This window comes from Nansenia antarctica (genome assembly GCF_963989245.1).
Source record: "Nansenia antarctica genome assembly, chromosome: 11".
NCBI lineage: Eukaryota > Metazoa > Chordata > Actinopteri > Argentiniformes > Microstomatidae > Nansenia > Nansenia antarctica.
In genome coordinates, this window is record NC_137681.1 from 9,402,619 (window position 1) to 9,430,118 (window position 27,500).

General features: G+C 44.3%; 1 protein-coding gene across 1 annotated transcript; it reads right to left on the reverse strand.

Annotated features, from left to right (window-relative positions):
* Positions 1-7,034: 7,034 nt before the first annotated feature.
* On the reverse strand, positions 7,035-16,549 carry LOC308167175 (receptor-type tyrosine-protein phosphatase epsilon-like; the record flags this gene model as incomplete). Its single annotated transcript, XM_080541553.1, has 14 exons — positions 16,498-16,549; positions 16,319-16,355; positions 16,079-16,176; positions 14,506-14,625; positions 13,491-13,654; positions 13,034-13,169; positions 12,722-12,871; positions 12,009-12,102; positions 10,650-10,726; positions 10,401-10,535; positions 9,183-9,308; positions 8,903-9,054; positions 7,231-7,366; positions 7,035-7,109 (listed from the first exon to the last, which is right to left on the reverse strand). The coding sequence occupies exons 3-14, from the start codon at positions 16,139-16,141 to the stop codon at positions 7,035-7,037; spliced, it is 1,428 nt and encodes a 475-aa protein (XP_080397679.1). The 5' UTR covers positions 16,142-16,176; positions 16,319-16,355; positions 16,498-16,549.
* Between the last annotated feature and the right edge of the window lie 10,951 nt (positions 16,550-27,500).

Below are 27,500 nucleotides of genomic sequence, written 5' to 3' on the forward strand. Positions count from 1 at the left end.
GCTCATGTTTGACATTGTTTCTCATTCCGTTCCAGGCATTACAATGAGCCTGTCCTCCGATTTCTACCTCCACCAGCCTCCCCTGGACTAGACCGATGTGTGGACAGATGAGTGAATGACCCTATTTTGGAGAGGTGTTCTACAAATACAAATCTCGGATTGGGAGTTCGCAGCCTCCGAGATATGGAACGTCGTTACTGAAGTCCTGAAGAACCTGTATGTGTTTATAGGCACAGTACTGGGTGAGAGGATAGCATTGTTATAACTCCCAGAGCGGAAGTACGGTGAACAGCCCCCACCCCTCCCCATCCCCGCAGTGCTGGAAACAAAAGCCTATTCTGTCTCACTGCTGAGAACACACCAAGTCACCAACGCAGCCACAGAAACTAACCATGACATCTACATATACAAATACAGATAGGGCCATGACAGTGTGAGGGCCTTAGAGAGACACGGCAATCTAAACACCGGGTCGGGGTGTGACTCGGCAAACCAAACAGGAGACATGTGAGTGACTGGTCTGTGACTCTCTAACACCAACGTGACCTCAGAACTGACGTGTGTGTGTGTTTTTGTCCTTTTCTTTGTGTGTGTGTGTGTGTGTGTGTGTGTGTGTGTGTGTGTGTGTGTGTGTGTCTCTGTGTGTGTGTGTGTGTGTGTGTGTGTGTGTGTGGACTGTTGCTTCATTTTGTAACCGCGTTAATGATTCATCAGCTCTTTTGGTTCCTAAAAAACACCCAGACGGCTTTAGCCAATCAAGAGGGAGGGAACTGAGAGCGGGAGATGGGGAAAGCAAACGCGACAGAGGGAAAGAAAGAGAGAAGAGAAAGAGAAGAAGAGGGAGGCAGAGGGAGAAAGAGAGAGAGAGAGAGACAGAGAGACAGAGACAGAGAGAGGAGACGGGGGGTTTCTAAACGCCTTCCATAAACAGACTGATCACATCACAACACAGATGGCTTCAAAAGCTAAACTGCTCACACACACTTCATCCATCATCTCCACATTTAACACTCAGAAGATACCAAGTACTTATATTATACATTGGGCCGGTTTCAGAGACAAGGCTTAAGCCTAGTCCTGGACTAAATCACACTTTCAATGTAAAATCTCCATTGAAGATGTTTTTTAGTCTAGGATTAGGCTTAAGCCTTGTCTGTGAAACCGGCCCTTTATGTCCCATACTTAGTATCCTATACTTTATTCTGTATAATATATATTATTTACTGTAATGATCTAACTAGAATTAAACACAGGGCCTTTGATTGAGTGCACTCCCTTTTGGAATGTGGACTTATGACTCATCCAGTCGTCCTTGAACAGTTACTTTCTTATCTTTCAGCCTGCATTGCTTGTGGAGATCTATAAATTGATGTGTCGGAACGAGGCCGGCAGAGAAATCTCAGCATTCTGTAAATGGGTTTTTTCTGCATTGAAAGATTTTGTCTCTCCATATTGCAATAGGATTAGATAAAGAAGTTCTGACTGGAACAAGACTGTTGTTGAAGAAGTTTCTTCCACAAAGGTGTAGCCTATGCTCAACCGTAAGGAGCCCAGACAGCGAGACAGTGTCCATCATCATGAACAGGCCTACTGGGATACCGTTTTTCAAATGACCTGCTTCTGAACTTCTACAAAAAGTATAGTACCGGAAAATGAAAGGAAGAAATGAATGGAAAAAAACTGAGACCGAGGGCTATATTTTAACGGTGTAGAAACCTGTCTTGTGGGTGCTGCTGGCATATGGTGCTGCCAGCCAGTGGCACTATGGGGTGTGTCTGAAATGTTCCTGTTTTTCTAAGACCAGAATCTTTCCGCGCACCTGGTGGACACTTGAATCTGCGCATTGTCCTGGACACACCTCGATTACCGCTATACTCCACCAAACCGCAGTGCAGGCGAGATGCTACTTTCACCCGTTACCACCAATACAACAGGGCTGCCAAGTTTCACCAAAAGTTTGGAGTGAGATTTTTTGGCGGTGGAGCGACCCAAAACTGTGCACGTTTTGGCAGCGGCGGCCCCTCTCTCCCACCCAATTATTTGTGCTAGTTTCCTGCAATTTTACATATTGTTCATAATAAACCAGCACAAGAAATGAAAATAATTAACATTTTATAAAACAAAACAAAAAATTCAGACAATATATCATATTTATGAAATCTTAATAAACAAATACAGTAGCCTACAGACTCTAAAATAAAAATGGGCCCCATCAACAGGACTCAGCCCCTTGGTCAGCAGCAGAAAGACCCTTGGTCATCATCTTATATACAGTGCATTGCTCATAGATGGCTATCATGTTATACAGTACATACCAGGGTTTTTCCTGGGTCAGAATGAGGGCTTTGGTGGTTGATCTTGTGCGAGCGCAGCGCGCCCACATTTTTTTGAGGGACCCCCAATTGTTGTATTTGTATTGTAAATTGTAAATATTATTAATTATTATTATTATTAATGTACCTGGTTATGTTACAGTAGAGAAACACAAAACACAGTTACCAAAAAAAACGGAGTATTTACTAGCTAAGATTGACAAAAGATTGGCGTGGTGCAACCGAAATTAGTAAACAACTAGTTTGAAACTTGCTAGTAACAACTAGCGGTTTAGTAACTAATAAATGCCTGCATTTATAATGACTTACGCCAAATTGGTGCAACCCAGTCCAGCAGGCTACCAGATACGATGTTGTAATTGTATGCACATATTTTGCTACCACGGTTGCCAGACGGAATTGACAATGTCCAGCCCAACCGGACTAAAAGCTGCCGAATGCACCCGTCCAGTGTGACCAAAAGTAGCCCAATCTGGCAACCACTGCTCGCTACGTTCTTGCAGCTCGCGTGAACACAGGTTCTTCCATCAGCGCTCGCCTGCCGCTTAGATTGCAGACTCAAGTTAACGCGCGTGCAGAAAGATGCCACGAAACCCATGTCCGGTAGCTTTCTTTCAAGGAATTTCAAAAATAAAAGTCCCGTAAAACAATTGTTATTTCTCGCCGTGAGAAATAGAGATGCGGCGTGAGAGCGTGAGAACTGGTTGAAATGCGTGAGTCTCACGGTGATTGCGTGAGACTTGGCAGCTCTGAATACAAGTTGCGAGAGAGATTCCGTCGGATGCGAGGGAGGAGATGGAGAGAGGAGATAACGCTAATGCACTATTTGGCACTGGTTTCCCATTCGAATGTGAGCTGAAAGCTGCGTGATTGAGTTAAGGTCAGGGTTAAAATATTTACTCAGACAAGGTGTTAAACGTCCCACATGTCTGCATTTTATTCAGTTGATGGGCCGAGGGAGAGAGAGAGTAGACAGAGGATGGTGAGAGAGAGAGGAGAGAGAGAGAGAGAGGATGGCGAGAGAGAGGAGAGATAGAGAGAGAGAGAGTAGAGAGAGGATGGCGAGAGAGAGAGGAGAGATAGAGAGAGAGAGGATGGCGAGAGAGAGAAAGGAGAGAGAGAGAGAGGATGGCGAGAGAGAGAGGATGTAGAGAGAGAGAGAGTAGAGAGAGGATGGAGAGAGAGAGAGAGAGGAGAGATAGAGAGAGGATGGAGAGAGAGAGAGTGTAGAGAGAGAGAGGAGAGATAGAGAGAGAGAGAGGATGGCGAGAGAGAGGAGAGATAGAGAGAGAGAGAGTAGAGAGAGGATGGAGAGAGAGAGAGAGAGAGAGAGTGTAGAGAGGGAGAGCTTTCTCCACAGGGGTAAGAGGCTTGGGGTAGACCTTCTATATTTAGGGCAACAGGAAGCAGTAGATCATGTAATGGGTTAGGGTTAGAAGGTGGTGGGATGAGGAGGTCAAGTTCAGGGTCAGGGTCCATGTATAATTCATGTGACCGTTCTTTTCCACCCCCAGACTCCTGTTACCATAGTGCTCATGTCTCTGAGGAAGTGGAAATCAACAAGGGGTCTCTCATGTCCCTGGACACTTCCCCTCGTCGGGAGGGCAGCACTGCTGAGTGACAGGAAGGTTCTATTTTAGGTTCAGGGTTGGAGTGAGTCAGTGCCCAGAACCCAAGCCGCACGCGCACGCACACGCACACGCACACACGCACGCACACGCACGCACGCACACACACACACACACACACACACACACACACACACACACACACACACACACACACACACACACACACACACACACACACACACACAGAGGAAGCAGTTATCCTTTCACATAAACATCGGCCATTGATCGGTATCACTGATTTGGAGTTGTTAAATGCAGCTTTCATTATAGCATCCTCCACTTTTTTTTTTTTAATTCTTTTTTTAGCTCTAAAGGTAATGGTTGGTTATAACTTGAATATCTCTCCCACAGTTAGCATAGAATACAATGAAAAATAACATAACAGGATATTATCTTTCTAAACAGAATGGTGGTGCAATGCCCTCTAGTGGTTCATGTTCATATTATTGTCTACTCCCTGTAGCCCTGATTCGGCCACAACTGAAAGGGACTTGATGAGAGAATTATTCTGTAAGAAACGGTCCTCACTGATTTGAAAGCACTGTAAAATGTATTGAAAGAGCAATGTACTATAAAATATAGACATTTTCTTCCTAGGTTCATTTGTATTTGCTTTTTAAAAATACGCTAATGCATAATAAACCCAATAGCGCTATGAATCATGGTCTGTTACTCTGTGACCCGTAAAATAACTATCAGGCTAAATATTCAACACTGCCCTATAATCAATAAATATGATATGCATTTTTGTATGCCATTCTATTTTCTATGTATCTTGTATCCATTAATCAATCATTGGTTTCAGTGGTGAAATGCAAGCATAATAGGCTATAGCTAGACTAGGATATGCTCTCATTGGATTTGTCCTATATTAATAACATAAATAGTACATTAATAACCACACTAAAATATTCAGTGGGCATTGGCCGTGTTAACCATGCAGACTGCCTCAAATGTGCATATGGCTACGTACAAGCACTTTAAGCTGCAACGTTTGCAGGAGTTATTATTATTACAATATATACTGAATTGTTATGTAATACACATACGTAAGTAAATTTATTGAGATAAAATACATGTTTTTCAATTAATTTAATATTGTAGTCTCCATTTAAAAGACATTGAAAATTCAAAACAGACAGGAAACAAGCAGAAAGCAAAAAGCAAAGTGCTCCAACTTGAAGAGAACCTCTTAGATCAAAGAAAAGAAAAGGGGGATCTGAAGTACAGGAGGTTTGGGTCACATTTTAAACTGAACAAAGCCTTCATAAACCCTCCACAAAGCCCACACAGACGCTTCACATTTATCAAACAACAGAAAGGCATACTTTGTGTAAAGTGTGACTAGCTTTATAAATCTCCACTGCTCCAAACAGCGTCTCACATCACGTCTCATTCCAATGAGATGAGTCCTTTCAGCTGTCACGTGGTTAGCACATGTTCATCTATTGTATTAACAAGACATACTGTATCAAGCAAGACAAACGACTTGGTAAAGAAACAAAGGACCTCTGGTTCTTGGCATTGAGGTGATGTTCTGAGATTAGTGGGTAACAAGGTAACCTGGATATAAGTGGCATCGAAGCACCGCTGGTGATGTAGAGGTAATATGTAGGGGCAGTACTTCACCTTACACTTCAATGCAAATGGTTCATTAAAGCTTAGAGAAGATCTCTGGGATTTATGAGACTTTTTTTCCATATTTGTGGCTATATTACAAAAAGATTTAAGTGAATCGGTTAAACCAATCTACGGTAAGTGTAAAATTATGCCCACCCTCTGTGCTTCATTGTATTGTTTTGTTGGGTTTATTGTGATGTGTTTACAGGGGGGTATTCCATCAACGTCTCTAAAGGAAAATCCAGGTTTATTTTGATTAAGCTAGTGAGATTTATCAAAATAAGCCTGGATTTTCCTTTAGCGACGTTGATGAAATACCCCCCAGATCTCTTTGTGACCATTGCCTCAACATCAGAAATGTATTTGTGTTTTATGTATGCACAGTCTTTTTAGAGGGAGTAAAAATAAAGAAACTACAAATAAAAAATTAGCAGTTCAGCATTAATATAGGATGTACCCATTCCCCTTTAGCAATATAAAATATGTACAAATGATGAATGCAGCTTTTCTGTTTTATGTAATAAAACCTTTGAAATATGTCTGTAAGTTCTTGACAATATGCTTGACAATATACATGTGCTTAAGAATATGTGCAGTCGCTTTAGCAAAATATCTGCCATCGTCAACAGACAAAAGGCAAACTGTTGTATTGTCGTAGTATTACTAGTATATCACTAGTTTGTTTTTATTATACTGTATGTGCAGTTGCATATCACTTTGCTGGACTGAAGTACATAATCAGTTTAATAAAGTCAATGGAAATGATTCCTTGCAATTCCATGCTTTGCATATTTGTGTGTTCTCTGCCTTGTGGCTGAAATGATCAATTTTTTTCTCTGATGTTTGCACTGTAAAGACCTTCATATTTGAAATGGGCATCTATCTCCAAGAAATAAAAAGATAGAGTAGATATCACTTCTGGTCACAGACAGAAGCCATCAACAGATGTCAGAAGTTACTTTTACATAAATAAAATGTCTTAACATTCACATAACGTTCTCCAAATGCAAGAATGAAAGGTCAGCAACAATACATAAATACATTAACAATAGCTACAATTTAAAAAATATGACATGTATGGTAAATCAAAAATAACACTCGGTTAGAATGAACAAGATTTTAGAAACTCAAACAAAAAGTACAGTATCTTACAACAACATGAGTTGGAATGAAGAGACCAAAGTTAAAGTAACACTTGAATGACAACTTCATGACAAAATAATTAATATACATGATGTGAAATATACATTACTCTTACATTTCTTTTGGCATTTACAATTTTCATCCATTGACATACAGTATATTACAGCAAGGGGATGTTTTTAGTTACAATAAGGACAAGTGCATAGCAAAATAGAAGATCATTTAATCCAGTTAAGGAAACACAAATCCTGACCAACTGGTTTTGAAAAACAACATTGAACAAAAATATGTTTTAAGGCAAATTTCATCATTTAAAATTGGCATAGTCTGAGAAAATGTCAACAAAGTCTTGTACCACCCTGTAGCAGAAGTCGTATTGTTCCTGCAAAAAGAGTTGAAGAGCTGTTAGGGACCATTGCAATGGGGACGATTCGATACATGACATCACACAAGTTCTATGGGATGTACTGTGTTCAAAAGATGATGTGTACCAAATGACATACCACGGTTTGAACCATATGTGGCCTCTGCATTCGTAAACTCTTCACAGTTTGGAACACGTCCAGTAGTCCCTCTGCCTTCACTCGCTCCAGGATGTTACTCAGAGCGATAAACGTACCTGTTCGCCCTGCACCAGCACTAGAGAGGAAACATGCAGGAAGAATGGTCATAGGTCATGGATGAGGACAAGGATGACAACACTGAGTAGATGACAAGAGGACAAGGTGACACACTGGGAGTACTGACTAACGTACCGTCAATGACTTGGACTTTTTAGTAGGGGGCTCACATTGATATGTTACATTAAAATGTTTGCCATTTACCAGACGCCTTTATCCGAAAGCGACTTACAACAAATACATTTGTCTAAGTAAATCTATCCATCAATCATAGCAAGAAAAAGTACACAGTTACACTACACAGTTACACTAAAACACTTCCACTATACACTTCCACTACACAACACCAGTCACTGTCTCTGAAGCTAGAAGGCTCACTCTTTGGCCACTGCTCTTTAGTCAGCCTCAGTTTCAAAACAAAACAAAGCTTCTGGTGGATGTCCACATGGAAGGACATCTGTGTGTCATACCATCCTCATTCAATTCCAAAGAAGGCATTAGAATGAGTCTGCCCTACAGAGTAGACAGGAACAGGTCAAAGACGGAGAAGCCTGATCTAGTTCAGAATGATAGGCTAATCGACACAGTGCCACCTGTGGTGGATAAAAATACTACATGTAGCAGCACAACAGCTTGGGACAATCATCTATCTGAATTTGAGGGAATTCAGCTGTGCGCCCCTCATTTCCTGCAGCTGGCCCACATGTACTTATTAGAGTTTTCCACTCACATTAGCCCCCCCATCTATCTATCTACATTGACATTGTGACATGTTTAAAATGTTTAGGAATGGATGTGACCATGTAGGGCCTACAGCATGTGACCATGTCGGGCCTAAGTCCTACCCCACAATGCCCAGTCTAAGTGCTTCATTCTCGGTCTCCCTTCCTCCCTTCCTCCCTTCCTCCCCCCCCCACCCCCAGCCGGTCCCGGGAGAGGAGAGAGGAGTATGTTGTCTAATTACACCCTGGGCAGGATAGGCTCTAACCATGTCCATTCCGAACCATCCGTTGGATAATAAAATAAATAATACCGCATTACTGTACCTGCTCTCTTCTAGAAAACAAACAGGCATGATTATGAGTGTTAATGATACATCTACTTATGTTATTAATAATCCTAGAACCGATGTCACAGATGTGTATGGATTTTTTGTAGCCTAACTTTCAGTCCCTTTTCTCTCTGGTAGAACAGAACAACTCAATGTGCTTCTCTCTGGTAGAACAACTCAATGTGCTTCTCTCTGGTAGAACAACTCAATGTGCTTCTCTCTGGTGGAACAACTCAATGTGCTTCCAGGAAGGCCGAGGTCTTCACGTCATCAGGAGGCTGATATTTGGACTGGTCAGACACGGTGTGGACAGACAGTTAAGGTGTGTGTCGCGGGCCAGAAAGTGTATATATTCTATTTTAAGTCTTATGATTCTTCCCTGATTTGCTGTGGGGGTTCTCGTCCCTCCGGAGCCCCACTGTAACTGTAGCCCTGCGTGGCTGTTGTAAAAGCGGCATGTCCCACGGGGCGTGAACAGAAGGGCCGGGTTACAACCTGTTTTACCTGCAGTGTACGACAATGGGATGGTTTCCTGACTGCTGCTGCTGTCTCTGCACGGAGGCGATGATGTCGATCATCCCTTTGCCCTCGGCTGGGATGCCGATCTCTGGCCAACCGTGGAAGTGAAAGTGGCGGACCAGCCGTGTCTGCTTGTCCTGCGAACGGAAGATTAGAAGAAGAATAATAATAATATATTTTAAAAATAGTATTCCAGTCCTTCATTTCTTTAGTATTCAAGTCCGTATTTCTTCAGGATAGGCCTACAGTTGTTCCATGAACTTACCGGGCCGAAGGTGAGTACCAGATCCCGTAGACTGAAGGTGTCACACAGAGTGTCTCCCTTGATCTCTACGGTGTAGTCTCCGTACGTCACAGAGTCCTCTGTGGGCCAGTACTGGAGGCACTTGTCCTGCAGAACCACAGACATGACAGTGTTATGACAGACAGAACCACAGACATGACAGTGTTATGACAGACAGAACTACAGACATGACAGTGTTATGACAGACAGAACTACAGACATGACAGTGTTATGACAGACAGAACCACAGACATGACAGACAGAACTACAGACATGACAGTGTTATGACAGACAGAACCACAGACATGACAGACAGAACCACAGACATGACAGTGTTATGACAGACAGAACCACAGACATGACAGTGTTATGACAGACAGAACTACAGACATGACAGTGTTATGACAGACATAACTACAGACATGACAGTGTTATGACAGACAGAACTACAGACATGACAGTGTTATGACAGACAGAACTACAGACATGACAGTGTTACGACAGACAGAACTACAGACATGACAGTGTTATGACAGACAGAACTACAGACATGACAGTGTTATGACAGACAGAACCACAGACATGACAGTGTTATGACAGACAGAACCACAGACATGACAGTGTTATGACAGACAGAACTACAGACATGACAGTGTTATGACAGACAGAACCACAGACATGACAGACAGAACCACAGACATGACAGTGTTATGACAGACAGAACCACAGACATGACAGTGTTATGACAGACAGAACCACAGACATGACAGACAGAACCACAGACATGACAGTGTTATGACAGACAGAACCACAGACATGACAGTCAGACTCAACGTTGCTGACATCAGCATCCAGTCGTTGCCTTATTCTTATGGGGGTAGATGTGTTGAGGTAGTTCAGTACACAGAAATATAAGAACACTAACATTATGCTGTTACATATGTTATGTGATATATTACATCACCTCGCAGGTGTAATCCCATAAAACATTGCACACATTATTTTATATTCTCTTAAAGGGACAGTGCCATCTAGTGGAATTAAACTAATACTGCTTTGTGTTTTACTACCTGGCTACACATAGTATGTGGCTCAGTATTTCTAAAACTTCTTGTGGGAAGGCTTGTGATCACGACAGCTGACTCCAGCTGTGGACTGCCGAGGTACAGTTTAGAGGTGGTGTGTGAGTTTCCTGCTCACCTGCTCCCTCTCCTGGAGTTCAGTCAGCATGACAATAGAGTGACACTTCCACTCCCACACCATCCTCCAGAAGTCCTCCACGGTGTGCGCTAGGGGACCCTGGGTCGCGATGAAGTAGTCCTTCTGTCTATAGCCCTGAGGGAGGCAACAGAAAACACATAGTACATATTCATTAATCATTATTCCCAACGTTACAGGTGGATCTATTAATTGAATTCATGATGTAGACGCAGGTCATAAAGTTCTTACATCTATGAAAGATGCATTGACGTAATCTGTGAATTCCTGGCCTCTTCTCATGGAGAGGATCACTCTGTTGAAGTCATCTGGAAAAATACAGGTTTATATTCATTCAAGTGAAATAGTAGAATACATTATACAGCCATATCATATCATATCATATCATATCATATCATATCATATTATACAGAAAGGCCTCCAAGATCTCCAGAGACCCATCCCACCCTGGGTACGAACACTTTGCTCGGCTGCCCTCGAACAGGCGGTTCAGGACCATGTTCGCAAGGACAAACAGACTGAAGCTCAGCTTCTACCCCAGGGCCATTCAGGCCCTGAACACAGCAAAGACCTAGGTTCTAGGCCCTGGACAATCTAGACAAATTGATGGCAGCTACTAGATTGAAATCAAGTGTAATACTGAAACACAACTGTGAACATTTCAAACCTGCAAACTGCGACACTTTAAATGAATGTGCAATAACACTATGTGCAATATGACAACCCTCGGGTACATAAGGTTCAGAGATAGGAAATGTTAGAATAGGTATAGCATAGCATAGAGTACAGCACAGTGTTTTATTTGTATAGTATAGTATAGTGGATAGTGTACATAGCCTTCATTTATGTAAACCAGCTCTTTTCCCTTCTTGTTTTTAGTATTTTTTTTTCTAGCACCACGGGAGCCCCCCCTCCCAAATTTCGTTGTTTGGTACCTGTACTATATCAATGACAATAAAGACCATTCATTCATTCATTCATTCATATCAGTCAAATGTCATGTCATGTCAGCGTCTTTGAGCCTCGGAAAAGCTCTATATAAATACGATGAATTATTATTATTATTAAATGTCAAACCCATTAAAAGGAACTGTTTGAAGAACGAGCGACTACAATCGTTTTTTGGTCGTGGGAGGAATGGAATGTGATCAGGCCTGGTCTTGTCATTGAAGATTGAAGATTTACATTTTGGATTGAATCATTGAGCTCCATTTCCCAAACACTATTTACAGGCTGAGAGCTGGGCAATGGAAACAGGAGGACCGGGTGAAAGATCTCTCAATGACAACAATAAAGGTTTGAATACGGCATATAAATACCAACTATGTAAGAAGGTACACAGACAATGACTTTCCCTTCTATTTCTGCATGCAATTGAAGGCTTAGATTCTGGAGAAAGCAAAAGGGTTTGATAGTATCTCTCACTTTAGTTCTAAAAGTGGATATGAACACAATGTAATCATGAGGTCACAACTTGGGACCAGTCAGAATATATTGCATGATGCAATATACCGTACAGGACTTGAAAATAGATCTGTTTCATTCCGCTTGGGGAAGGGGGGGGGTTGAAAGTTTTCGGACATTCCTTACATGGAATAATTTGGAGGACTCGGTTCTTCTTCATGTTGGCTGGGAGGTTCCCCGTTCTCATGTTCTCCTTCATGATCCGCATGTTGGTCAGTTTCTGGGGGACAGAACAGACACAACAGACACAGTTGAAGTAATGATGGAGAGACAGGTCATAAAGTTCTTACATCTATGAAAGATGCATTGACTGTGTAATCTGTGAATTCCTGGCCTCTTCTCATGGAGAGGATCACTCTGTTGAAGTCATCTGGAACAATCCAGGTTCATATTCATTCAAGTGAAATAGTAGAATACATTATACAGCCATGTCACATGTCAGTCAAATGTCAAACCCATTAAAAGAAACAGTTTGAAGAACGAGCGACTGCAAACGCTTTTGGTCGTGGGAGGAAAGGAATGTGATCAGGCCTGGTCTTGTTATTGAAGATTGAAGATTTACAGTTTGCATGTCAATATACTCACCTATCTATTTTAGCCATATGAGTGATGATATGAATAAGTTCATTGGTAAAAATTCAAGAACAGCAACTACTATGTTCTCCACCACAATAACACAGCTATTATGTCAGAATAGCAAAGAGACTATTATAGTCTCTACAATAGACATTACATTTTAACACTTTAGAAGACGTGTCTTTGTCGGACAACCTACTCTGTATACTGCAATTACACCTAGATTTCGGACTTAAGGAATGTGAGTGAGACTAGGGCCTTACTCTGAACTCCTCCTCCAGGCCGACTCTGTCGAAGGGCGCCGATGTGTTGTGGAGTTTGTGCAGGTGACCTTCCAGAGAAGACACGTCCAGCTCCGTGTCTCCGTACAGGAAGTATTCCAGCAAGGCCTGGTAGATGAACGAGTACTGCATCTGGGGGTCGCAAAGAGACAAACACATTGAAATATAGTATGAAGGAAATAAGTGATACTTCTTCTAGCTTTGTGAAGTGGATGTCAAACTAAAGTTGACATGACTAAAAAAGCCACCAGAGACTGAGATAATTCTCTGAGAATTGTGGTCGCCTCCACTTACGTCCGTCTGAACAAGCTGCGAGCGTTGGTCTCGTATCTTGGACACAAAGCCGAAGACGTCTATCTTCTGCTCTGCGTGCATCACGTCTATCATGCCGTCAATGACGATGAAAGTCCCCGTCCTCCCCACACCGGCACTGCAGGGACACAGACACAGAGACACGGCCAATCAGCTTAGCAGCTGAGAATCTCAGCATGGAAGTTACCCATGAGCCAAAAAAAACGATCCCTAGATGTGTCCGTATGTGAAAGGAAATGAGAGAATGAATACATTTGAGGAAAATATGATGTTAATGATTTTAATGAACTGATTGATTAACTTAATGTGAGAGAATACGTGGAAACAACATCCTGAATGACACTGCTGAAACCCCCCCCCACCCTCAGTATCAGCCCCTCATAGGGAACCTGTTGACCCCCTCCCACCCCCAGTACCAGCCCCTCATAGGGTAGCCTACCTGCAGTGGACCACGATGGGCCCAGCGAAGGACGGGTTGACCGTCTTGACCTTCTTGAGGAACTTGAGCATGCCAATGGGGGAGAAGGGCACCCCGAAGTCAGGCCAGCTGGTGAAGTGGAGCTGGGTGACCAGCCTGGGGGTCTTGGTGCCGTCACCTGCCTGCTACGGTAGACAAAACCAACGGAACAACAACCCAGTCAGAGCCAGCTCTGGGGAACAGCACCCTGGGCTGCAGCAGCCATCACTGGCCAGCGAGTCAGACAAATCACAGACACATCGATCGAGGCTTTTCTCAACTGTTAGAAGGCCGTGTGTCCTCCTCTCCTCGGTTCTCCAATCATTTCCTACTCAAAACACTTGGGAGGAGAAGATCCATAAGATCCCCCCACTCCCCCCTAACCCCTGACATACAGTATTCTACTACAATGCTTTTTGAGAAGGAAACGAGTGGAGGAAGGAGGAGAGGAGGAGAGGACTCGAGTTTCTAACAATTGAGAACGGGGCTATTGTCAGATGTGGGTACTGTCTCAGCACACAGTAAACCCTGGCCCCAGGAGGAGCTTTGAAGAAGGTGAGTCAGGGGGATTATCATTACCCCTGGTGGGCTTTGATACTGGCTCGGGTGGTGAGGTGGGTTCACCCCAAGCCCATATCCATATCTATACCCACTCACATTCCCATGCCCAGTGACGCTGAGCACTACAGAAGACACGTTTGAAATAAACGACACCGTTTAATATAACCTCAATATACTGAAGGTATTTAGGACATGCTATCATAACGTACTGTTTATATATATATACTGATATGCCAGCACTTTTCAATTAAAGCTGACATGCTTTGTTAGTCTCTTGGTTTCTTGTCTGTTGTTTTAAGGGAAATGAGTCCAGGACAGAAATAGAGTATTTTGTTTTAATACAAACGGGTGGTAAGAGTGCCTTTGTCCTTTTTTGGACATTTCCAAAGTGGTTCAGTTTATAAAGCAGTTGTTGACTTTGTAGTGAGTAACTCACATATTGTACACAGAACTTGCGTATGGTGTAGTCCACCAGCACAGTGAAGTCTTCCACAGAGACACGGAGGTTCCCGTAGGTCCAGCAGCCCTGGTCAGGCCAGTACTGGTAACACTTGTCCTGAGGAGACAGGGAAGCAGTGAGTCACCTCACTCATACCAGTTATAGCCATACTTAAACATCCTATAACCGTATAGTTAGAAAAAAGCAACATACAATTATTACAGTACACAGTTATTACAGTATTACAATGTATTACAGTGTGCACATCATAGTCTGGTGGTTTTCTTGTTATATTCACACACAAAGTAAATCTGAATCTCCCTGATATTGATATATAGAAACTAAACAGGGAAGAATTGTTTTTTCAATGTTGAATGCACAACATTTCTATCCTGAGGGTAACTTTTAAGGCACTGCAAATCCCATGGCTTAATCTGCCAACCTGTCAATCAGAAACAGGCTGTCTGAGGGAGGCGTGGATACAACCACTTAATGAAGGTTTGCTGATTGATATCATGTAGAAGCCTTAGTGGGCATTACCATGATTAAGTCATTGATTTTAAACTGTGCAAAAGCTGATTTTAATCAGATTTTCCAGCTGGGACCATATATACTGAAAAATGTACGCAATCACTGCAATGTAAGTCACTTTGGATAAAAGCGTCAGCTAAATGGCATATATATATATATACACTGTATAATATTATATATATATATATTATATACATATTAGTATATGCCATTTAGCTGACGCTTTTATCCAAAGTGACCATAATCTCCCTTTAATTATGTTTATATTGATCTCTCTCTCTCTGTGTGTATAGTGATATACTATGTATTGAGCTGTTGTGTTGTGTCTGGGGCTGGTTTGGGGTTGGGAACATTTTTAAGGAGGTGTTTTTTAGTTTAGGTGCCTATTGTGTTAGGTGTGTTACATTCTATGTGAAGATGTCTCAATAAAGAGCATCAAAACTCTCAAAAGCCTCATCAAAAGCCCCCCTGAGATGAACTTAACACAACCCTGTCTACACTCTCTCACACTCGCTCTCTCTAATCCCCACTGCTACCTAGTTAACTATACATTGTTAGCAGGCTTTACATTGTTAGCAGGCTTTACATTGTTAGCCGGGTTTACAGCCTTTACATTGTTAGCAGGCTCACAAAACAAGCTGTGTTAGTTAGCTAGCTAGTGTGTCATTGATTTTCAACAACGCTGAAATGTATTTACATTTTTCAAAATGAAAGTCCGAAGATTAAATCGGCTGCTGGCTTGTGTGGCCCTTGTGTGGCCCTTTCACCAGCAGTTGTCCCATATATGATAATAATATATGCCATTTAGCTGACGCTTTTATCCCAAACTACTCGCATTGCAGCGAGCGCATACATTTTCAGTATACATGGGCCCAGCGGGAATCTAACCCACAACCTAAGCATTGTTATTAGTTCCGTTATTAGTTGGTGTATACAGTCGGTGTATGGGCCAGGTTGTGTCAGTGACAGGGTAGGAAGTTCTCACTTACACAGTCAGGAAGTCTGGTCAAAGTGAAAAACCACACATTAAAGCACTCACTTCTTTCCTCTCTTTCAGGTTTGTCAGCATTACAATCGTGGCTGCCTTCTGTTCCCATATCATCCTCCAGAACTCTGCAACAGTATCTTGCTTTGGACCTGAAAGACAACAGCTGACTTAGATCTGTGGAAACAGCCGGACTAAACCAAAATGTGATCAGCTGCTTGTCTTAAAACGTTTAGAAGATAGGACATCAATGACATCAATCACACCACACGGATTTGATTCATTCAGCCTTACCTTGCGCTGCGATGAATTTGTTCTTTTCTGTGTAGCCCTAATAAAGATTAAAAGGTAGTGTTACACTTTGAAGATATACAGCTATATATCGTTTACATTATACTGCCAAATACATATGGTTATCACATTTTTTCAGTGGGGGGTAATACAAGGATACAAGAAGTTAAAACACAACTCACATCTATGAATGAGGCGTTCACGTAGTCTGAACAGGGGTTTCCATCCAGCTGGGTTAACACCACTCGGGAATGATCGTCTGTTCAACACATAGGCAGTGTTAATGACATTTTAGTATAGACAACAACAGTCCATTCAATATACTGTATCTCATAAGAGTAGACATTGAAGCCAGGGTTGAGCAATGAAGAGCCTAGGAGGAATTGAAACTGTCAACAGAGTGCATAAAGAAGAAACATTTTCTGTGAGGATGGATATAGAATTACTGGTATGTTACTGGTATTCATACTATTACTGGTATGTTACTGGTATTCATACTATTACTGGTATGTTACTGGTATTCACACTTTGACTGAGGTGCAACATGACTGCAGGGAGACAGACGAGAGAGAAAGAAAGAGAGAGAGAGAGAAGCACAGATACTCTACGTACATACACACACCCCCCCCCCTCCCCCCCCCCACACACACACACGCACGCGCACATGTACACACACACACACACGCACACGCACACACAAACACAAACACAGACACACGCAGGATCATTATCACTATAAACATTATGATGAAGTGCGACTCTAATCCAAACCGCCTTCTCCTTTCACACACTGGTTTATCCCACCCTGTCCAATCAGATAGAGAGAACGATGTCGGCCACTCACATGGAAGGATGTTGGGGTATCTGTTCTTCTCTCTGTTATCTTCCTTGTTCGCCTCCTCACACGTCCCTTGGGTGTAGCCACCAGGCAAGGACTGCGACAAAACATAGCCCTGCAGTCAGCAACTATACCTCTTAAAAACACGTGTTTCAACCTTTTATATAATCCAACCTCTGCAAGAACAGATCAGGTTGACTTTGCACAGGTTTTGTGGTGCTTTGTTCAGCCAGTGTAAGGTCACTTCCTCTTCCACCTACAGTCCATTAAATGTAGCAACATAAACTTCCTCTATCATTTACAGAAAACCTGAGACTCTATTAAGAAGTCCATGCATTCTGAATCATAACCCTTAAATAGACCATGGGAGATTTTTATGAATGTGTCACATAATTTGGAATTTCCTCACAAATTTAAAATACATACAAGACAACACATAGTGGCGACTTCATGGAACGAACATGGAAGCATTTCCAAAAGGGTCATCAACCGACACGTGCAGATCTTTCCTGCCACATTCGACGAAGAATCTAGATTTAGGCTTGTGTCACTTTGAATCCTATTCATGGGAACTTGCTCAAACAAGAACCGATATCAAATGGATCAAACAGTTTACATTGAAACAACTCTACCATTCTACCATTGACCTCTGTGGAGACAACATCATCCGTCCAGTCTAAAAAGGCAGATACACAACAGCCCAGCACTCAAGAGTTCCTGAGGAAGGAAACCTACATTGAACTCCTCTCTGAAGAGAACCTACATTGAACTCCTCTCTAAAGAGAACCTACATTGAACTCCTCTCTGAAGAGAACCTACATTGAACTCCCCTCTAAAGAGAACCTACATTGAACTCCTCTCTAAAGACAACCTACATTGAACTCCTCTCTAAAGAGAACCGACATTGAACTCCTCTCTAAAGAGAACCTACATTGAACTCCTCTCTGAAGAGAACCTACATTGAACTCCTCTCTGAAGAGAACCTACATTGAACTCCTCTCTGAAGAGCTTCCCGTCGTCAGCTGAGCGGATCCGGTACTCGTCTTCCAGACCGTCCACGGGTATGGGGAGATAGGTCTTCGATGCAGAGGGGGACCGGGGTAGGAGGACCACTGTCTGTTGCTCTGTAGGAGGGTAGAGAACAGCGGGGGGGGAAGTGGGGGGTTAGACACACCGGCTGAACAGGAAGTGGTGCTATACACACACAGGGTGGCATAGAACACAGTGTTTTAGGCCAATGATTGGGTTTAACCTGTAGGAAGATCACTTCTATCTATCGCTGCAGTAGGTCTAGGATCATAGGGGAAGTACATCTAGGATCGGGTTGATTATGTGCTATTCAAATGTTATACTACAAACAACGTATCATCGTATAAATGGTCTATGGCACATTACAATACATTTGGTCATACATGCAGAAATGAAATGCATATGCTTAAGACGACTGGTGTAGATCACAGCACCGTAATGTGAGTGTGTACTGATCATCACTGTAGTTCACTAGTTGTTAGAAGGCGCAGTCCGGACCCAAAAGAACCCAGCAAAAGCACACACACACACACACACACACACACACACACACACACAACAGTACAGGACACTGTAAGCAACCCCCCGGCATTTGTGAGTCCAGAATTTTGGGAAAGTTTGGAAACATTTTCCCGGCTAGGATTCCAGGAGGGGTGTTAGTGCCACGAGAGTCCCGCTGCCTACACCCTGTATCTGTATACCTGACCTGGTGGAGAGGGTGTGTTTAACGACTCAGCACTGTCTCCGAGCTGTGTACTGACGTCTAAAACATAACACACAAAACACACAAAACACATTCATGTGTAAACACAGGAGACAGGAGCCAAACCCTGATGACACACCAAGGGAGGTAGGACACTCTCACGCATAAGCACACACACGCATAAGCCCGTGCGCACACACACACACACACACACACACACAGTCACACACACACACACACACACACACGGCGAGGAACTCATATATGATATTCATTTCACCTGTACATCACAAGCATGGGGATAAGGGTATCACGAGAGAATATTGTAGGTTACTGCCCAACCTCACAAGTTGTTATCAACAACTAACACAGTGAGTGAGTGAGCACTGTTACATTTCCAAAGACAGCAGGAGGTATGTGTTGTAAAAGTACTAAGAAGTGCTGAGAGAAAGAGAAACAGAGAGAGAGAGAGAGAAAGAGAGTGAGAGAGAGAGAAAGAGAGAGAGAGAGAAAGAGAGAGAGAGAAAGAGAGAGAGAGAGAGACAGAGAGAGAGAGACACAGAGAGGGAGAGACAGGGGGAAGAGAGAGAACAGAAACAAACACACACACACACACACACACACACACTCCACTATCTCGAAAGCTTTCAAAACATGACCAAAACAAAGAGCTCAATCAATGTCTCGAGCTTCACTGGAAGTGGGGTACAAGTCTGGGCGTGAGCCGCGGCTGCTCCTGTCAGAGTCAACAACAGTGTGCCAGTAAGATTTCCATCAGGCTGAGAATAAGGCCAGGAGGAACCCTGCTCCATACATTCCATTGTGCTGTTTGATAAGAAATACTTCCCATGATACTGTATAGTGAAACCTTCGGACGGTACAGCTTCCTCAAAAGTCTTAAAAAAAAAAAGCTGTAATAATAACACTGCAAAAATACAAATAAACCTCTGTGCAAGTCAAGCCACGACCTGACAGTGAACACCCATTGCAGATTCAGATTCAGATTCATTTATTTATTCAAGGGACAGTGCATATTAATAAAACAAAAATAAATTGTAAATACGCCAGAGTTAGCCCGAAAGCTAGTTTTCATCCGCAGTCCCTATGCCATGATGTTGTATACGGCTCCCTGGAGGAAATTGCAGTTACAGTATATCAAAAGAGGCTTATAATGGTTTCTGGTGTTTTGCGGAAACCCTGCAGAGGTGCTCATTTCACACGTCGTAGATGATTATGGTTTCTGAGCTGAGCTTCTGGATCGTGTGAAATGTTTGAATGTTCTTCATTGGTGTTATTTTTACCTCCTACACCGAATCAAGTCACAGGAAGTCAAACCCCTAACCACCAGACTTTAATAGGACTCCTACAGAGAACTGTAAACAGTCCTTTCGATTCTCTCTAGTCTAGTCTAGTCAAGTCAAGTCAAGTCAAGGTTTCAGTGTTTATTGACTTGAGAGAATCGAAAAGGGACTCCTCTCCTCTCCTTAAGTCTTCTCTCCTCTCAACATGTCTGGTTGCGTTGAAGAAAATGACAGAAGTTACCTTGTTCTTCCAGTATGCCATTGGGTATCTTCTTGTCCATTGTGGCGACAACCGCCTTCCTCTGGCTCCTTAACCTGCCAGGTAGAAAGATGATAAAAGGAGAGGAGAGAATATGAGAGAGAGAGAGAGAGAATATGAGAGAGAGAGAGAGAATATGAGAGAGAGATAAGGGAAGATAGAGCCGATAGAAGATAAGTCCACCGTGATTTCATACAGTCCAATCCAGTATGAACTCAAGTTCACTTTCCAAAACACCAGTTCTATCTCTACATGCGAAGCACAATTAATAAACATGTCCATGTCTCCTACCATCTGAAGCTGCTCCTTTTCATTAGAGACCAGGCAGAACACAGAACACGGCAACTCGTAGGATCCTGTAGGGCTACACTACTTCACTCTCTCTCTCTCTCTCTCTCTCTCTCTGTCTGACCTGCCTGTCTGGCTGTCACAGTTTCACTTTGAGCAGCGGCAGCAGCGGCGTGTACAACAACCAGTTCCTGCCTGGGCCCTGCCCCGCCTCTCTGATTGGGCAGGAAGAGGGATGACGTCACCAGCCTGCCGCCCCACAGTCTGGCAGCCTGCCCGGGGCCGCCGCTCCGCCCCACCCTTGTGGGCAGATGATGACTCTTACCTGAGGAAGTACCACGCCAGGAGCACGATGATGACCAGGAGCACGGAGAGCACCAGCACCGTGGGGAGGACGTGGGGGCTGGGGAACTTGTGGTCTTCTGGAGGGGAGGGAGGAAGGAGAGGCGCAGAGAGAGGCAGGGTAAACAAAGGAACAGGAAAGAGGCCGCTGGGCCGCCCAGGGAGCAAGGGCGTTAAAGAGCAGCTGAGCTCAGGCCATGCTAACCACACGGCTCTGGAGTGGCGGTGGTGGTGGTGGGGGGGGGGCGGGTGTGAGTTATGGTTGGCAGGGCTAGACCCATTATTATGGTCTGGACAGAGGCCTGACTTAATAACTTGCTTCAGCAGTATTTTGTCTGCAGCAATAAGTATCAGGCAAGGGCAAGCTGATTTAAACCTGGCGATACGTCTAGGGAGGAAAATTAGCAGCTCCATGCACAGCAGACAGGGATAAGGGCTTCACAGCCAGTGTTTACCTGTGTTTACAAATGACAACAATAAGCTGTAAATGACTGTCCAAGTTTATCCAGTTCCAACATGACTGTGATGCAGTCCAGTAAATAGCTAACCTAATAACCTAGTTTCACAACACACTTATGGAGCAACTGTGCGTCAGGCAATTCAGAAACAGGATTTGCATGTTACAGGTACATTCCATGGAAGTTGTTGAAGTCGGGACTTCTGGGTCCTATTGCCTGTGTGTTCAGTGTTCAGAATCACACAGAATGTTCTGGTAAATGATGTCCACTCACCACTTGCCGTTCCATTGGAGGAGTTGTTGGTTGTGGTCGTGGTTGCCACCAAAAACAGAACTAGGACCATCGTGACTGAAACACAAAAGGAAACAGAGAAGTGTTAACATCAGGGCGTCATAGAAATTAACTGCCGGGACGCTTAGGTGGCGTAGCGGGTTGAGCACTGACCATGTAACCGCAGGGTCCCCGGTTCGATTCCGGCCGGGGACATATCCTGCATGTCATCCCTCCTCTCTCTCTCACCCATCCTTCCTGTCTACATCTTCACTGTGTCTCTCAATAAAAAAATGAAAAATATGAGTGGGACTGCCCCACTCAGAAAAAATAACTTAACTTAACTTAAGAAATTAACTGCCTACTCTATTGAATTAACCTGCCGACTCTATACACATTTACATAAATGCTTGACATGATTGAATGCAATAATAGTGGCTAGCTTATGAAAAGCCAGGCTTTAAGAAACGTAATGTATTCAGTGGTTTTTAAAAGAGCCGTATGTTATTTTTTAAGGGAAATTGCTCAAAAGGATGTTTTTGAGTGACCACCAACATATTGACTATACCTCCCTGAAACCCAAAGTCAGCGTATAAGCGTACAACAGGTTGTAATGCCCTTATCCTCCACATGGTGGCACAACAGACCTAAACCAGTAGGGTCTCCTCCGCCTAGTTCTTGAGAATGTGAAACCCATTTAGGTATTCAAAAGGTAGATGTGATCAAAAGCATAAAAATCTGTGCATCGAAAACATATTTTTAAATTCCCTATTATGACAAAAACAAATACTGAAGTACATGCCCCTTCATGGAGTCCATGGAAATCCATGTGTGTGTGTGTGTGTATGTGTGTATGTGTGTGTGTATGTGTGTGTGTGTGATGTATACAAGCATGAGGATATGGTATTTACCTCTATAAGCATGTTGTTAAACCATTAGACACATTATAGCCGTTACAACCCAAGCATTAGTGTGTGTTTTCTTCTCTGTAGGGTGTGATTAGAAGTGAAGAGAACGAGAGCCTCATGGTTTTCAAAGCAGCTTACAACCATTCCCCACAATTTCGAAAAAAAAACTAAATCTGCTACACCCCACTTAAGCACGTTGTGTGATTTAACACATACTATAGTACACTCTGGGTCTTAGCGTAGCATACATGCTTAACCAGGGGCCAGACGTGGAGAAGTAGTAATCACTAGCTGACTCGGATCCAAAAGGGAGCGCTCGGTGCTCAGCGCTAGGCTGGCTGGCGAGCTGGGCTGGATCATGGGGAGAGCAATCTGCAGCCTGCCCTAAGCCATGCCACTGGAGCATGGGGACTAGCCCCCCCCCCCCCCCCCCCCCCCCCCCCCCTTCCCCCCCGGCCCAGAGCCCCTCTCTTCACTCCCTCTCCTCCCTTCTCTCTCCCTCTGCTGATCTGGCCCTAGCTGACTCCTGAGTTCCAATCATCTTACCCATTTTCTCAAGGGAAAGAAATACACGGAGGAGAGAGAGAGAGAGAGAGAGCGCGAGAGCGAGAGAGAGCGAGAGAGAGAGAGAGAGAGAGAGAGAGAGAGAGAGAGAGAGAGAGAGAGAGAGAGAGGATGTCCCATCTCTAGACAGCGTCTGAGCACAGGGCCCTCCTGAAACACATTCAATTAAAAATAAACAAGCTCCTGTTGCTAGAGATAGATCACTGCATTCAGCACCAAACAGCTTTCCTGGTACAGTGTGCCGTTGGAACCAACCGTATCGACATTTACACTGACATTTTAGACATTTAGCAGACGCCTTTAACCAAAGCGACTTACACCAAAGTACATTTGTCTAAGTAAGTGAAGCTAGAACTGCTCAACAAAGGCCGGTATAATCGTATAAACCGTGTGAGATTTCTTATTTCCAGTAAGAGCTCACAACATTCAGGACACAGCTACTGTGAAGAGAGCGCTAGCCCGAGTGCTAGCCAAACCTAGCATGGCTAAAAAAAACTAAAAAACTAAAAAACAGGCAGTGACTGAGTGAGGAGTCCCAGGCCCCAAGGCTGCTAGTGTCGACGCGACGCTACACGGCGATACGCGCTCTGCAGCTGCGGTTACAACACACACACGTGGTGTCAATGAAGTAAGCGCTGCTTCCTGCTGTGCGGTGGTGGCCGCACCACTGCTGCAGTGCCCTGCAATCGCACCAGGAGAGCAGGGGAATGTGGTCTATGACACAGGCAGAAGGGGAGGCAGGGAGGGAGGGAGGGAGGATGGGAGGGAGGAAGGGAGGGAGGATGGGAGGGAAGGCAGGGAGGGGAGGGAGGGAGGGAGGAAGGCAGGCAGGGGAGGGAGGCAGGGAGGGAGGGTGGGAGAGAGGCAGGGAGGAAGGGAGGGAGGGAGGGAGGGAGGGAAGGCAGGGAGGGAGGGAGGGAGGGAAGGCAGGGAGGGAGGGAGGGAGGGAGGGAAGGCAGGGAGGGAGGGAAGGCAGGGAGGGAGGGAGGGAGGGAAGGCAGGGAGGGAGGGAGGGAGGGAAGGCAGGGAGGGAGGGAGGGAGGGAGGGAAGGCAGGCAGGGGAGGGAGGGGAGGCATGCTCTACCCCTGCGCAGGCCTGTCATTGCGACAGAGGGTCGGGGTCAATACTATTTCCTGGGGCGATTAATAAAGCCAAGCATGTCAGTCGCTCCAAGGGGGAGACTGATGAGAGAGTTCTAATGAGAGAGGAGTCCCCCCCACTCCCCCACACCCCTCATCCTCCCCCTCACCCCTCATCCTCCCCCACACCCCTCATCCTCCCCCCCACCCCTCATCCTCCCCCTCCCCCCTCCTCCCTGTGCAAATGTCATCGGCTGGGGCCAGGAGAAGGAGGGAGGAGCAACACCAAGGGAGTTGGCCATGCTTGTACAGTAAGAGGATGAGATGAGTGAGTTGCACTGTGTGTGTGTGTGTGTGTGTGTGTGTGTGTGTGTGTGTGTGTGTGTGTGCGCGCGTGTGTAACCAGCAGTCTCATATGGAAGATTGCTATGTTTGTGGTGGAATCATGTTATACAAATGTGTGAGTTCTATTTATGTTACCGGCATCCTGCTTACAGGCATGGCAGTGTGGGACTTTCAGGCCCACATGATGTGTGTGTGTGTGACATTCACTCAGCGCTTCGACCCTGGGGTTGTGTGAGTGTCTGTATGTGTGTGTGTGTGTGTGTGTGTGTGAGGGACAGGAGGGACATTCACTCAGCGCTTCGACCCTGGGGTTGTGTGTGTGTGTGTGTGTGTGTGTGTGTGTGTGTGTGTGAGGGACATTCACTCGCGCTTCGACCCTGGGGCTTTAGTGGAATCAACCTTTCCTTAGCGACTCCCAGCCTCAAAGGGATTCAACCTGTCATCATAACAGCATCGTCATCCCCAATTCCCTTTAATGCAGAGTGAAGCCCCCCCCTCCCCGCCTCTTGGACAGTGGACAGCTGAGAAGATCAGCGGATGTGATCCTCCCTCCATCCATGACACCTACCAGGACCGGTGTGTCAGAAAGGCCCTCAGGGTTATTAGGGACCCCAGCCACCCCAATCAGAAACTGTTTGAGTTATTGCCATCGAGGAAACAAAGTTACCAGGGTCCTGGAGAAATACACTGGAAGAATGCAAAAGACTGCCACTCCCCAACCAACCCCACGCACACTATAAACATTTACATATTACAGTATTATAACTACTGGATTACCAGAACTGGATTACTTATTACTGGACTAATTTACTACCGTACTGTATTGTATTATATTGCATTTCACATCATTGTACTCGGCATTTTGCGCTATTGAAGCCACTGTAAAATCCATCACTTTATCAATGTAGGGTTACTTTTTTTACTTACTCATGTTACTTATTATTGTGTTTTTTGTATCTGAATGCTGAAATGTCAATGTTGAGGAACCAAAGCCAAAGAATTTGACTTGTGTAAGATAATAAAAACGATTCTGATTCCCTCTCATGGACATGGATTTATTTCTCCTTCTCACCGGACGTCCCATTGCTTCTCTCTCCCCCCCCCCCCCCCCCTCTCCCTCCCCCCCCCCCCCTCTCTCTCTCCTCATTCTCCCATATCAGTACAACCAGTCCAATCCGACCCAAACCTTTCCTCACATCATTAGACTATTACTCATGGACCACATTGTGTTGAGATATGGCGTGGTGAGATCAACAACATCATCTGTTTATGCTTATCCCCTCCATTGTCCTTTCTCTATTCAGCACCCATCCGTCACCAGAATGTCCTCCATGGAAATGGGTCATGGGATACGCTCTCACTGGGGATAGTTTATATAGGCCTCCTTATATCCCACTCATATGCATGTAGCCCTGGGTAAGGACATTGTCGGCTGGTATGTCCCGAGTCACTCAGGCACTGACGGTGTTTTGTCTGTCTGTCTGCCCCTAGGTACAATCTGCTCCCTGTGTGAGGATGAGAACGGGGCCTATAGTCAGCTCTATTGACAGCCAGGAATGAGGTTTTGACAGAGACAAAATAGTTGTTTTGGTTACGTGGAGAGAGAGGGAATTATATCCCTAGGCCAAGCCTCAGCCCTGTGACAAACCACTTTGTCATGATGAAACAGAATAACAAATGACCACTAATGAAACCACGAGGCAATGACAAATCAACTGAGGCAGCTATAATAACACTGGACAATTTAAGAGCATGTACGTCGTGACAGACAGCAGCTCTAAAGCATTTTGACGTGTTCTGAAGAAAAAATAATATTCTTGTTGGAAGAAATCGATGCCGTCGTACAGTTGGACAGGGGGATTTTTAGCTGCAAAGGAGTCGGATATTAAATTCACTAAAAGTAGCGTTCCTAGATTTCTAGACGTCTTTTCGCACAAAGTCACAGTCGCACAGTTAACAGACAGTGACGGGGTCCCTCGCACCTGGAACTGTTTGCGTGAGTCACACTTCTTCTCCTGCTGATTACGACGTGACACCTCTAAATACCTGCTTACCTCAGAGAACCCAGCAGAAAAAAAACCTAAGTGTCACTTGCTCGATGATCTCACCCTCTCCTGTTTCACAGAGGTGACAGAAGAGGAGAGTACTACAAAGACATTTCAGACCTCCTCTCCTCTACACTACACTCTCGAAAACAAAACAATGAATCCACACTCTTGATGTGGGTTTTTTTCGACTCTTTTTTTCGCTGTCTGACATCTGTGTTGTTCAGTTCACAGTTTGAAATCAAAGACAGAAACCTTCCCGATCCGTCTCAGTGGGTTTTGTTTTGTTTGTATTTTGCCTGCTCTCTTCTTGACAAGACGTTGAAATATTCCTACGGTGCTCTGTAATGATAGCCCTGCTCCTCGGAGCTATTCTCTCTCTGTGCGACTCGTTCATTAGCAACAATGGCTGCCGCGAACAAAATGAACAAGCTTGTTACAATTAAAAAAAGATAAAAGAGACTTGTAGCTAGCATGACGGCGAGAGAAAGAAAAAAAAAGACGCTGCCACGGAATTGTACTGTCAAAAGATACATTCTCTCCTCTGAGAACCGTTAGTGTCTCTCTCTCTCTCTCTCTGTCTTTTTGAATACATCAGCCTGAGAGGGTATTTCAGAACAGGGGGACACATATTCACCAGGCTGAGTGAGAGTGAGTGTTTGGTACACTGAGGTCTCCTGGCCAGGAACTGCAATACTGTTTACCCTCAATTGGACCAGGCCTCAGGACTGACAAACCTGCGTGTGACAGAGAGA